Source organism: Aspergillus brasiliensis (assembly GCF_001889945.1).
Source record: "Aspergillus brasiliensis CBS 101740 unplaced genomic scaffold ASPBRscaffold_1, whole genome shotgun sequence".
Lineage (NCBI taxonomy): Eukaryota > Fungi > Ascomycota > Eurotiomycetes > Eurotiales > Aspergillaceae > Aspergillus > Aspergillus brasiliensis.
The window spans coordinates 3,252,528-3,266,042 of NW_027137442.1; the positions used below are offsets into that span (position 1 = coordinate 3,252,528).

The 13,515-nt window shown below is 49.8% G+C and overlaps 4 protein-coding genes across 4 annotated transcripts; 1 reads left to right on the forward strand and 3 right to left on the reverse strand.

Annotated features, from left to right (window-relative positions):
• Positions 1 to 656: 656 nt before the first annotated feature.
• On the forward strand, positions 657 to 2,686 carry ASPBRDRAFT_71223 (uncharacterized protein; the record flags this gene model as incomplete). Its single annotated transcript, XM_067629117.1, has 5 exons — positions 657 to 1,337; positions 1,402 to 1,603; positions 1,682 to 2,016; positions 2,097 to 2,357; positions 2,438 to 2,686. The coding sequence occupies 5 exons, from the start codon at positions 657 to 659 to the stop codon at positions 2,483 to 2,485; spliced, it is 1,527 nt and encodes a 508-aa protein (XP_067485189.1). The 3' UTR covers positions 2,486 to 2,686.
• A 288-nt stretch (positions 2,687 to 2,974) lies between these two features.
• ASPBRDRAFT_655931 (uncharacterized protein) lies at positions 2,975 to 4,102 on the reverse strand. Its single transcript, XM_067628564.1, has 3 exons — positions 3,561 to 4,102; positions 3,404 to 3,481; positions 2,975 to 3,338 (listed from the first exon to the last, which is right to left on the reverse strand). Exons 1-3 carry the CDS (start codon positions 4,091 to 4,093, stop codon positions 3,179 to 3,181), a joined length of 771 nt encoding a protein of 256 aa, XP_067485190.1. The 5' UTR covers positions 4,094 to 4,102; the 3' UTR covers positions 2,975 to 3,178.
• Positions 4,103 to 5,458: 1,356 nt separating this feature from the next.
• On the reverse strand, positions 5,459 to 10,096 carry ASPBRDRAFT_167275 (uncharacterized protein). The gene has a single exon (XM_067619610.1). The coding sequence runs from the start codon at positions 10,015 to 10,017 to the stop codon at positions 5,614 to 5,616; it is 4,404 nt and encodes a 1,467-aa protein (XP_067485191.1). The 5' UTR covers positions 10,018 to 10,096; the 3' UTR covers positions 5,459 to 5,613.
• Positions 10,097 to 11,257: 1,161 nt separating this feature from the next.
• On the reverse strand, positions 11,258 to 12,422 carry ASPBRDRAFT_37174 (uncharacterized protein). The gene has a single exon (XM_067623671.1). The coding sequence runs from the start codon at positions 12,250 to 12,252 to the stop codon at positions 11,437 to 11,439; it is 816 nt and encodes a 271-aa protein (XP_067485192.1). The 5' UTR covers positions 12,253 to 12,422; the 3' UTR covers positions 11,258 to 11,436.
• Between the last annotated feature and the right edge of the window lie 1,093 nt (positions 12,423 to 13,515).

The window sequence follows — 13,515 nt, forward strand, 5'->3', positions numbered from 1 at the left end:
TATAGCAAGTTCGTACAGGATTAGCTGCACGATTCGGTGACATATTATGTGATAGATACTAGGCGGGACTCAGCTGACACTCCACTCCTGCACCTGCGACAGGCCAAGCGTCTTTCGCCATCTCGAAAATGCCTTTCGGTCGGCTTTCGTCATTAGCACCGGGGATCTATCAATCCCGAGGACAATCGTGAAGCTTCCAAATAAGTTTGTTGTTCCGGTTGACTTTGCGGGGGCTCGAAGCCGGCAGGCAACCGCTTTGTCGGGAATTATCTCGGGGAGGATCTTCCATTCAGCTGATATGACCCTGAACCATTTGGGCGTCGATTGGAAGTGTACCATGCCTGATATATCATTCTTTTACGGTACTTGAAGCTGACACCTCCTAGTCGTCCTTCCCTTCTCGGATGCCTCCATCATTTCTTCTTCCGGGTTCTCATGGGCAGAGGCGGGAAAACACAAAACGCGGAAAATCCCCCATTACAGGAAGGAAATCTTAGAAATGTAAAGCTTCGCGTATGACCAGAATGCAAAGCAGAGACGCTAGCCAAATATATGTCATCATTCGATCCGCTCCCCGTACAGACGCTCCCATCTTTCCACGAGTTTGCCTACCCTTCATGCCTTCCCTTCCCCAAACTTGTCCAAAGTCCTAAACCATGAATTACCGCGTGAAGAAAAAGATTGGAAAACTACAGAGGAAAAAGTGTCATGCACTAGCGAGACATGGCGGTAGGTGCAAGAAGCGTGTGACGAGCTCTAGCTCCTTTTGCCAACATCACAAACACCTTATGTTGGGCAAAGATAGAGATATTCTACCTGGCTTGACAAAGAACGAATTGCAGGAGAATTACAATGGGTTGGATACTGGCATCCCTGCCACAGTTGTGCACAACATCACACCGGATGGAATGGATGGATCTGACGCTGATGTTGTGAGCATTCCGCATGAAACGCCTCCTGACAATGATGCGCCACCAGGGGAGACGCCAAAGCTGATCTCCGAGCCCTCGGATATTTTGCACGTGGACCAATCCCAAGAGCGAGGATCAATAACCGAGGAAGTAAACGACACTGTGAAACTGAGTGGACACTCCGACGGCCATGATACTGCTGCCGCAGTAGCATACTCACGAAACGAACCTGATTCGCCACCGGCGGTGAACTTTCCTGAACAACAAGCTGAATCAGGAGACCATGGCACTCCCGTGTTTCAATCATCATTCAACCAAAATAGCGGAAATACGATGAAGATGAATAGCGAGAACACCATGAAACAGAATTGCGATAATATCACGACGAACAATGATTCCTCACAGAACGTTAATGTGAAGGGCGTGGTAAGTATATTTTCATTTAGCAGTTGGGATTCATTAAAGATATTGATACTGGCACTGTACTCAGATGGCTGGCAAATACTATAATATAATCACGAATGTCGTCACGAATAACTACCCCGGATTCCCTTTCAGTGAAGAAATCCTCAAGGCGCTGGCGCAAACAGCAGCAGCTGTGATGCCGAAAATTTGCCAAACGTATAATGTGGCACCTGGCTGCGAAAAAGCCATGGTCGAGCTGGCATTATTTGATATGGTCATTGTCTGTGGTGCGTTGTTGCTGATGGGGGGCTGGCTCAAATATAATCCGTCCTATGATGAGCTAACAGTGTTTTTGCGTATTCTAGACAATAGCAACTCCATGTATAGATACTCGGATGCTATGAGAAGGACATTGCGGCATCTTGTGACGATTGCTTCTCTTCTCCTACCAAAAGGAATCACAATCCAGTTTCTCAATACCAACAAGGACGGAAAATATCTGTACGAAAATATCACCGACGGGTATCAAGTGGACAATATATTCCAGAACGCCAGATTTCTGGGTATTCGAAGAGTGTGGAACACTCCGGGACTAGGGGACGTCTTGGATCAAGATATAATCCACCCTATGATTCTCAGAAAGGCCAAAGCCCGGGTACTCAAACGACCAGTGATTAGTATTATGCTTACTGACGCGGATGTAAGAATCTCCCAGAATCATAATAACTTGACGAGCCTATCGATCTCCGTGCTGACGAAATCCGGTTTCAACGAAAATAGATACCTTCGGCTCAAGGCCGCGAGACTCTCAAATCGAGCATCCGCTCTTGTAAGAAAGCAAAGGACCTGGAAAAGTATGGTGACAAAGCAACGCTCTTCTTACTATCTCGAGTGGGAAATAGCAGAAGGGGGAAGGAATTCGTCAGTGAACTGGAAAAGGACAGTTCAATCAATGATGTGCTACACTGCTCAACAGGTAGTTTGGATCAGTGGTTGACAGACTGTCAGACGATTGGAAATGAGGACACGTATACCGGCCATGTAAGTGCTTCTACACTGTTTCAAATGTCTAGGCGGTAAATGCTAATACGATTCTTCCTCGATTCGACTTTTGTAAACAGCTCATTGATCTTTTCCTAACTGCTTTGGACCGCAATGGGACTGCTTGAAAAAGTGGCTCCTGCTACGGCACTTGTTCATCTACTTATTTTTCTTTCTCCATGGACTATATAACATATAGCAGTTGGCAAGGTCATATGATGAGTGATGATGATTGCTCGAGGCATAGGCTGAAACATACAATGGGAGTAATTTCAGTGCGGGAGGAATGGGTAGTAGCTATAAGAGGATCATGATACTGTTCAGCGAAGGCATCATCCTGAAGTATAACACAAGATAATGCCAGATACTTCCCCTAAAGCTCGAATCCCTGCGGTCCATACAGCAGTAAACTAATAAACTCTTTTTCTTTTAATTTCTTTCATTTTCCTTATTGCTATTCTTCTTGTTGTTGTTATTCAACGACAGCCAGCCCTTAGCCTGTAAAGTATATATACCACCATCTCAATCATGCCCTGCAACATAGGCGCAAAGATTGTAGCTAAAACCGACACATCATCAGCCAAAGATACCAAAGAACTCCTGCTAACCATCAAAAACCCTGTTTCATGCGCAGTAGAGAATCATGAATATCTGCCTCGCTTCCCAAGACATAATCCCCGTCAGTAAATGGCCCAGTCTGTGAGTATGGGCACCACTATCCTTCAGAACATATACCTCATTGCTCCCTACGGGAAGTAGTCCAACAGGTTTGGCGCGGACAATAATCGTGTACCCACACTTAGATGAGGGCACCCTTTACCTCACCACTCCCAACCTTCTGTGCTCCCAGTATAGCCACAAAACGTAAACCGAAAGTCGTTGGTGACGGGAACCTTGACGAGCCCAGCATTAGCGTAGCAGTGGTCAGTCCAGGTCTGCGGTGTGACGAGTTGAACTGCCATGAACCAGTTGACGAAGTAGCTAAGATGCAATCTGTTAGTTTCAATGACAGACTATATCACATGTCAGGAACTGGTATGACTTACACAGTGGAGGAGTCCGCGTTCCAAACCAGATCACCGCAGCAATTATATAATGGAAGCCATCCCCAGCGAAGCATCTTCCTTGAGGGACCAGTTAGTGATTGTTTTGGGATAGACCTAGCAATTGATATGATATCTAGGGATATTGAGATCAGCTTACACGTAACCCTCCTTAAAGGATGCCCGGATTTCAGCACGCACACTCGGCTCCATACTCCAGAAGGTCTCATCGCTGACACTATTTCCCAAGCGAACGCCTGGAACTTGTTCTGTTACAATCCAGACCACAAAGCCCCCGGGAACAAACCCATAAAAGTTCTGTCTTCCTTCCAGACTGTCAAGCAGCTTTGGGATGAAGGTCGACTCATTGCGGGTGAGTTGGCGGTATGCTTTGAGCTCAGGCGGCACAAGAGCTTGGGCTTGCCTGGCTCGGACTTCGGGGCGGTCAGCAACGATTTCCTTAGTCGAAATCTGTTTATAGACTCGCATATACTCATTCACTGGCGGCTTAGAGCCCACCTGGCGCACTTTGAGCTGGATACAGGCATACGAGGGGCCAGTCCACTTCGGGTCGTCTTTTTCGCTGCCTTGGAACTCGTACTCCTCTTTCTGGCTCAGCACGAGCCATCGGTGTTCTAGCTCGATGATGGCGCCGGGGCTCACTTCATCCCGACCGAACCAATGGGGAGACATGATGATCTTACCAGAGGACGAGAGAAGCAGGCAGGTAGACACTGAGACTGGCTTGAGAGAAGGATGAGGAAAACCAGGAGACTAGTTCAAGAATCCAGAAACAGGAGAGGAGAAATGATTGAGGAATGAAAACGGACCGTAGTGTGTTGACGAGAGTTTCTTGAGAGCGACATTCGTCATTTTGACATCTTATGGCGGTACTGATAACCTTCCACTCCCAGTGAATATAGAATTTCCGGGCCTCATCCGCGTCCAAGCTAATGTTGGGATTAAGTGACAACCGTTGGACTTTGGTCCGACGAGAGTGCAATCTGGCGCTTCATATGAAAGGCAAATTAGCCCATCAGGCTGATTTTGGCTTCCTATATAAGCTCCCTAATTGAACATATATCCATTGAAGCGACCGCTGTAAATACTTAGCTATTAGCCTTAGGCCATGGTATGGATATTGACATGGTAAACGCTTCACTGCGATATCGGGCCTGATGTTAGCATAAGCAGCGGCATAACCTCCTCCTTAGTCATGGGTGTATTATTGCAGCGGCACACGGGATCCTGCAGATCAGTGGGTCTCAGCTCTCCCGCCCGATTTTAGTCTATTATGCACGACAACGGGAGGCATCTCTTGGCGCGAACCACCCGTGGGGCGATCTAACGCATGCATCGGGAAGCCGAACGCATGTGGCGTATTGTAATACTAGTGTATGGAATACAGGCCCCACCGATCCTTTACCTTATCTTGATGTAACACTGTGTCTACTACCTTAGTAGAACAACATGCCGACCTGCATAAATAGTTGCATATGAACCATGCTACTAATAATAAAATAACCTGCGGCAGATTTTCGAGGGCCCTATGTTTGCGCATCACGCCACTATCCTAACTATGAACATCAACAGAAAGAGAATAACTACTCCTCGGCATACGAGCAGGAACCATCTCCACATAAAAGGAGTGCCACGGTCAAAAATACAGCCTCAACTGGTTGAGGGTGTGTTAAAGCTTCTAGATCGATACTGCGCTTGCATATAGGCAGGGCCAGGTAGTAAGTGCGCGGTCTAGGAAATATACTACGACGGAATTTACAAAGTTAACATGTACAATCAGGGATTCTCAAGGCCCTACATGACTGGTAACCTCGAAGTAATTAGTAATTGGTAAATATGGATCGATGGGATACATTCTCATCCGCGGTGGAGATAAGACATCACATAAGGATTATGTCCACTGGATGGGTTGATTCATAGTAATCGATCGAAAGAAAGAGGTGACGGAATCTGGGCTCAAATCGCTGCATATTCTCAAAGGTACTGCGACGACGACATACCTACCAATGTCTACACCAGTGCCATTAGCTTTTGGATCTTCCACTAAACAAATAAGCAATTACTACTCATCTCATGTAGAGTAACTTTTGTTATACATTGTATAAAGCACAAAATACCAAGACATATCTCCATCTTTACCCCAGATAGACCCCACACATCGTTCTTGGTCCAGAGAGGACACCGACACATTACTAGTAAATCCCCCACTCCACCGGCTCACTCTTTACATTACCGTTGCAATCCATATTACCCTTTGCGCCGATCAGCCCGTCCCGAGCAAATTTGGCGATAGCATCGTTGATGATATCAATGACATCCTGCCCGCCGACCTTGAAGTTGACATTTCCGTTGGTCTTGGTAGCCTCAACGCCAAAATGACAGCTTGCATGACTGGCGATCTCGCGCTGATTATGGCCGACAACCTGGGTCGTCCAAGCCGTGGTGGCATCGCCCTGGATGTTCTTGATGATCTGGAGACAGTCGTCGACTTTCGGGGATGCATCACTAGTCTGGTCCACAAAGGTCGACTCACCACACTCATCCTTACCGGGTGGGGTATCGCAGGGCCAGTTCGGGCTGGAATCTTTGTCGGCCGTGTCCCAAGATTGAAAGGCGCGCGCGGGGCTGCAGACAGGAATCCGCATGAAGCCGGGGGTGGTAACGTCCACGTCAATCAGGTCGGACATGGTGCCATGGTTGGTGGGGTCCGCTATTTTGGCACCGTTTTCCCTCCCATTCGAAATCCAGGTGCGCACAGAGCCCTTGACCAGGTCGTCCTTCGTGATGCCGTAGTAGCTCCTGTCGCCGGAGATGTACTTGATACCCTCGGGCGCAGAGAATTTGCTGTCTTTACAGACTGTTTGGCAAGGACCGGAATCGTTGATAATCTTGCAAGTGCAGTCGGTGGCACTGCCATCCGGATAGGCGAGGTAGTATTGGCGATTGTCAACGCAGACACCCGTGGCGTCCATCGTGTCGTCGTCAAGGTACTCGCTGATGTCTGTGTCATCGTCACAAGCGTGGCCTGCATCGATGATAAAGGTATATGACCCAGCTTGGCGCCACAGGGCAGGCAGGGCAAAGCCGATGATGCACTTGTTAATGTTGGCAATTAGCTCATTCTGGAGATTTGCGGATTCAGGTGGCGCGTCATTCCTTTTCCCCTCGATGAGCTTGCCGTCAGACATGGCTGCCCAGAGGGTGTTTATACCCTCCTCAGATCCGCTGAAGAGGTCTTGAAGCGCACGAGAGGTTGCATTGGACCAGCCATACACCACCTGTCCCAGATAGGCTGAGAATTCATCCTGTTTCTCCGGCGTCCATGCCTTAGCGCTACCCCCAGGTAAAATGTCTTTAGCGATTGTTGTACCTTGTCCCAAGAGAGTCATGGTGGTATCCTTTGCGTTATCCAGGGCGCTGCCAGTAGCCCCAGAAAACCAATCGTGGTTCTTCAAAAACGTGTTAAACAAGGGCCCAGCAGTGCCCAGGGCGCCAAGTGTGATCATATCAATCAGTATATTGAGCCAGGTGTTGTCTTCTTCTGGTGGAATAGGCGCGAATTTGTTTTCCATATCGTCGAGCGCGGTACTGACAATAGTGAGAGATTTGAATAAGCCGTCGTAATAGGTTGAGTACATCTCGTGAACTTCGGCCATTGAGTACAAGATGAGAAACGCTGCGGGGCCAGAGCTGTTACCATTTGCGCCATCTTCACAAATGATGGAGCTGCATCTGCCATCTGAGTTTATATGACTGCAATCCTCATACCCAAAACGGGTGGTACTCTCAACAGATTGCATGAAGGTGAGCTGGCGTGGATGATCGGTTTCATTCCAAATTCGGATAATGTCTTTCCATGCGGAATCCGTGTCCATATTTTTCCACCGTTGCGAGGGTGTGAAGTCAAACAAATCCGTCACAGTTTTGTCCTCACAAGTGTACGAGGTCCAGTCTCCGGTACGTGTGTAATCCGTCTTCGGGTCCTCCCCTGCTTTGGCGAGCTGAATGAAGTTGGCCCAGCTTTTCGCCGGCTTGGGAACATCATGATAGGTTTGCAGGTCGCTGGCCCAGTCAGAGGTTCCCCCTAAGCCCCAGGCACTATACAGAGTGGTGCGTGTCTTTTTCGTGGCGGCGCTCATGTAGCCGACCCACTCATCAGTATCATAGATGAGGATGTCGCTATGGCTGGTCGTGTCGACATAGCTCTTGACGACCCGAGAGGAATCCTTCATGATATCATCAATCTCTGCACCAGCAAGGTATCCAGCAGTGTTGGTACATTCGCCCTTCTTCGCGTCCGAGTTTAAGCGGCCGCCAGTGTAAAGGCATTCCGGGCCCCAGCAGTTCGGGTCTGCCATCTTAAAGGATCGACCATAGCTTGTTACACCAACAATGACTTTGGCGCCAGGGACACCCGCCTTGGTAATCATTGCCAAGGATTGTTTTGTTTCCGTCAGGTTAACCTGGCTGCGCAGACAATTTCCCGTATCACAGCCTTCCTGTGAGTTGCTGTTATGCGCATCCCACTGTCCGTGGAGATCATAGGTCATATAGACAATGTAGTCGATGACCTTAGCCATATCATTGATGGGGAACTGCTTTAAGTACCAGTAGGACGCAGGTGCAGCAATCGAGACAGACTTTCCCGGCAAGAGGTTTTTGAGAACGACAAGGAATGCCAGGTAGTTGGGACCGTCTTCTTCCGTACCAGGGTCATTTTCAGGAAGGTCAGGTGCCCCTGGATATTCCCAGTCAATGTCGACACCATCAAGGTCATTATCCTTGATAAAGTTGGCAATATTTGTCGCCATAGTTAGCCTGTTCGCAGGCTTGACACCGTTGCGGAAAATCTTGTACGTCTCAGGCATGGTTGAGAAGTCCCAGCCACCAATTGAAAGAATTTTCTTGACACCAGAAATTTTCTTGAATTCGCCAAATTGGTAGGTAGACAGCGCATCCCCTGTTTCAACCTCCCACGAGTCGGTCAGCGTTCCGAAGCCGAAATGGAGGTGTGTGTACTGCGAGGTATCGATCTGCGAGGCATCCTGGAAGAGGCACTTTCGACTGAGGCAGTAGCCTTCGTAGTAGGCGATCCTGACGTCGCCGGACCCAGATCCCTTCACAACATCCATTCCACAGTTTGATATACACCCGTAAGTTCCGGGCTCAGCTGTTCCCGGGGCCCCAGTGTTGGTGTCTACACAGAAGTCTGCGGTTATACCGCATTGGCCCCAGATATTACAGCATGCGTTGAGTGGGCAAGGATTAAGGTCGGCAATATTCGAACCATTAGTTGGTGGGTTTGTGCCTGGCTTCTGGGGACCGCACTGCGCATTGGGGATCTCTGCAGGGAAGGGTGGAGTGCCCTTACTCAAACACATGACGGTATCCTTGAATAGAAGCTCACAACCATTCCAGCCCCAGGTGTTCTTGTTGAACTCCTCGAGATCGTTCATCTCCAGACTGTACTCGGCAGCAAGACTGTCGCAGTTGTCATCGGCTTGGACTTGGTATGCCTTACATGAGCCATCCTCGTTAGGCTGGGGGCGAAGATCAGGAAGATCCCCAGCGGAGCAGCAGACATGCTGCTTAGGCTTCAACGTGGCGCAGAAATCATCGCCGGGGTTATATTTGGTGAAGTCAGCACCCGAGATGCCGCATTTGACTGCCAGGTCTGCGCAGCCGTTCCCAGCGTCGACCTGTACTGTTGTACATTCGCCATCTCCTCTTGTAACCAGGGTCCGAGCCAGATCCCGCGCCAAGTGAGTGGAATTGGCCGCCGTGCTGTGGTTGCCGGTTAGGAGCGGCGTAGTGAATTTTGCCGAGCCCGCGAGCTTGACGGAGCCGGAGAACGATAAGCACGTTGCATTAGCCCAAGATTTGATGGCACTTTGGATGGGAGCAAAAGTGCCATTGCTGGTCGCCATGATACCGAATATATGCGTGCTATCGTAGCCCTCCCCACAGAGCTGCATAGCTAGACTAGGGGTGGAGATGTCAAGTTTGTCAAGGTTGTCCTGGAAGAGCTTCAGCGCAGACTCACTGAGCCCCTGCTTCAGCAAGCCCTGGCCAACATACAACCCGATTGTCGCCTGACCAGACTGACCGTATATGATAAATGGCCTATCACTCTTGCCATGATATCCACCAGCATAGTGGCGCATCTGCCTGACAATGGACCGCAGCCCAGCGCCTGCTAGACCGAAACCCTCGTGCCACCAGCCGAGTTCAAACTCGACATCAACAGATTCACTGTACGTGACGTGAGCGGTAGTGACAGGGAGCCTAGCAAAGTCTGTCCCATATGAAGAGCAGGCCTGAATGCGGTGGGCTCTTTCCCTATCATCGACATCGTCAAACAGGGAGAAGTCGTAGAATATTGTCTCCTTGCACTTTCGAACCTGTTTGAAGTCTGAGTACACAGACCAGTTTCCTGTGTTGGGGCCCGCATCGCGGCAGCGCTGAGGACAGGCGGAGACACTGCTGTGATAGCTCTGGCTGGCCAGTCCGCGGAAGCCGGGGCTTGCAGTAGCTGTAGGTGGCCATGCGAACAGCACAAAGGCTGCTGCCAGGCCGAGCCAAGTGGGGACAACCATGGAAATGAAATAACACCACAGAAAAGATAAATGAATGGGTGAATGAATGACAGGGAACGAGAATGGGTAGAGAGGGAAAGTATTTGTAACAAAAAAACGTATATATAAAACAAGTGATAGTATATATATAAAAATAAAGACAGTATAGAGAGTCGCGCAGGACGTAAAGAGCGTCGCCGTGTTGGTGGTGGTGGAAGCAAGCACTGGCGGAAGTCCATACCATTTATATACACTTGTGTGACAGGGATTCCAGCTCCCATGAATGCTATTAGTAGTAGATGCCCCTTTATCTCACAGCTGCCAAGATTGATTCGACCCTCAGCCTTGACTGGGAGTTGCATGCATCCTCTCTGGCCAGCTTATTTCACACCGAATGATACCTCGACGAAGGGGTATAGGCTAAACTGACTAGCTTCCACGAACTGTCTAGCCCCGAGTGAACCAAATGTCAGTGCTGAGGTCTCCGGACAATTGATTTCTAACATTCCTTGGCGCAATTTCGATTTGCGACTCGAAAGTCAAAGTTGCAGGGGGGAGGAGGCACTGTGGCGGACGCCAGTAGCGTGAGACATTCCCCACCATTGCGGAGAGAAGGCATCCTCTTCCGTTATCAGCGCAAGGCGGGAATAGCCTTATTCATCGTGTAAGCCATTGATGAACGGGGGGAAATGGATGCGATTGGATCTGTCCTGGGTCCTCTCTCGATCCTCAGAATGGGTTTTCTAGGGAGGAAGATAAGAAAGGCGTTGGAAGCAGCAGCGGTTGTAAAAGTCCAGGTAGGTGGATATTTGGGTACAGCGGCTGTTGTGGCACTATCGTTCATCGATGGGAGGAAGTCGGTTAGTATTCCAAGCTGGTTAGGCGGACTTGGCACTAAAGGAGGCACCGATATTTCCCCCTCCACAGTTCCCCTTCCAGGCGCAGTGGCCTGTGGGACTTTGGCTTGGATGTGAACTCGGAAAGTTGAACTGGATGCGTGAGGCACGGACCGGAGTGGGGGCGTTAGGAAGGATCGATCCGTGCAGGCCTCGGTGATATTAACCCACTGTGAGATAGATGGGCATGTGGTTTGCGCGCTATGCAGGCCAAGGACTCACGGTAAACTACCCATCTAGGATTTCTGGCTTTGGTAAGCACAGATGGCCATTAGCGCTACATGCAGTGAGGATGGTGGGCTTCCCGGATTTATCGGCCATATAAACATGCTTGTGATTTACATACGTAGGGCAATTCATGATGATTTATTTCAGAACAAAGCTCTTGATCATGAAGGACGGTATCTTTTTACCAACCTGATTTATCATGAGTAAAAATCTTCTGGCGACTGCCTGCTCTGAGCTAGTGACAAGGAGTATTAGGGGCAAGTACAATGAAAAATAAAAAGGGAGCCCCGTGGTATACATGAGCTACAGTATCTATTTACAAGATAGAAAATCCCAAGGCTCCAATTGCTGCCAGGAAACCAGATAGGCCAAGTACAACCAATCGGGGAGCATCATTCTCCTTGGGACAGTCCTCAGGCGGGTTCAGACCGTTGCATAGCCGCTGGTGCTGCACGGAAGCTATACTCTCGGCTGTATCTTTGTCTATCGCAAGGCGACAGGGGTCCGGTGTAGAAGTCGTGGGGCTAGCAGTTGTGTTTGCCACAACAACGCACGTGTCACGGTCTGCGGCGTTAAGAATCGAGGGAGAACTCATAATTGTGTCAGTCGCATTGATGACAAACGCGTTCCGGCTTCCGGGGCATGTGTCATTTGCGGTCGCTGCGACAAGATCCACTTCTTTGAGGCTGGAATTGTCGATGCTGAAGTCCTGTATCCAGGTATAGAAGTGGTCGGAGATTCCAGCATCTCTATGGCGACTCTCCACATTGCAGCTTTGCCAGCGCAGCTCCCATTGAACCAACCAATGACCGGAGGTGTTGAAGCGGTTGTGGATGTACTGGTAAGCGAGATAAGGGTCTGCGCTGGCTGACCAGTTGGTCCAGCGGAGATCATGATTGAGAATCAGCTGGTCATCTCGGTCTTTGAGGTCATTGCTCTTGCGGATGAAGTACGACAGCTGGATGTTGAGGAGTTCGGCCCTTTCCGTGTTTTGCACGGCAAAAACGAATGGGAAGTAGTCGGTTGGTGAGTACGTCTCGTTGCGCGGGAAGACCAAGTCAACCTCGACCGCAGGCGCAGTGGTGGCGATAGCCCCCAATGCTAGGAGCCACCTAGGTTGGAGAAAATGCATGGCTGAGGGGTTCGACGGGCCCGAGCCTCGAAAGATGGAGCCAAAAACGGATATTGAGGGACTGGGATAGTGCAGGCGGAGATGAGGGGAGCAGGCTATCCTTGTGCACTCAGAGCATCCGGACGTTTGGAAGGGCCGGTGACTAGTAGTAGTCAGGCAGGGAAAATGGGAATATTTGTAACAAATGTGTGTGGGCAGAGGGAGTGGAATAGGGGTCCTAGGCAGGTAATATCCCGATCCCTGCCGCCGAGACCACTTGATAGGCCGTGACGGCTTCAAAGCGAGCACCTTACGGAGACTAACAGGCGATAGCGCAAGTTTGTTCTTGGAATTGGGCTTCAGAGTCTCCGCATGCGCCAAGGTGACATGGCGCGCCAAGCCTGCTCGCCAAGCGGATCTAACAAACGACCGGAGCGGAGCGAGGAACCATCCAAGGCACTGCTTCCCTGCGCCAAGTCTTGGTGCTGCGGGCAGGGTTACATTCATTTCCCAAAAAGGGCGCCAAAGGGACCCTGATTGCCCTCTTCCTCGGGCCTAGCCTTATGGGGCAGTAGTAGCCAAAGCGGACAAGGCGCTAACGGGCAGCCACGATTCCAGCCTTGCCGGCTGCTTCCGCTCCTTCCTTACTACGTTAGGAAGATTGCTATTGCTAATCTCGCTTATAATAGTGCTGGATTAGCTTATCGCGAAGGCTTACGTCCTGCCTCACGACTACATCCATTGGACAACCGATCCCTCGCCAAGGAGCGGTTACTATGCTAACGCTTCATACACACCATGATATCTCTACATTTCCTTGATCGAGCTCATCCCCGTGCTCTGTCCTGGTCAACTGCAATCTCCTCTTGACCGTTCACTGGTGTCGATGTTGCCTACCTGGTACATAGGTTTGTCACTTAGTAGCCTAACGTCGGTGCTCCCCGGTGCGTTGAGGGCAGGGACCACCATTGGACGCGCCTGTCATCACACGTAACTAATTCGACTAGTCATCACCAGTATCCCAATACAGGGGTGCAAGTACTACGACTTGATCTATCACGCTAGCTCTTCTCCTGGTTCATTGTCATGGAATCCCGATAGTAGTATGACTTGTTCGGCGTAGGGGTGTAGGCACACTATAGTCAAGCCAGCGTGAACGGAATTCCCGGTCCTCTTCCGAAGGAGATAAAAGCCAGAAGATAGCCTTCGAAAAATGCTGATCATTGCCTCATTCTCTTGACTTCTGTCTTTTACAGGAGCCTCCTATCGCTAAAAGACTAGCCC

Bases quoted from the DNA above. Each gene is read 5' to 3' on its own strand.
- ASPBRDRAFT_37174 (XM_067623671.1), bottom strand. From the start codon at position 12,252: ATGCATTTTCTCCAACCTAGGTGGCTCCTAGCATTGGGGGCTATCGCC.
- ASPBRDRAFT_655931 (XM_067628564.1), bottom strand. From the start codon at position 4,093: ATGTCTCCCCATTGGTTCGGTCGGGATGAAGTGAGCCCCGGCGCCATC. The intron at 3,482-3,560 runs GTAAGCTGATCT...TGGTCCCTCAAG, and splicing joins TCCTTTAAGGAGGGTTACGT to GAAGATGCTTCGCTGGGGAT. The intron at 3,339-3,403 runs GTAAGTCATACC...ATTGCATCTTAG, and splicing joins AACGCGGACTCCTCCACTGT to CTACTTCGTCAACTGGTTCA.
- ASPBRDRAFT_167275 (XM_067619610.1), bottom strand. From the start codon at position 10,017: ATGGTTGTCCCCACTTGGCTCGGCCTGGCAGCAGCCTTTGTGCTGTTC.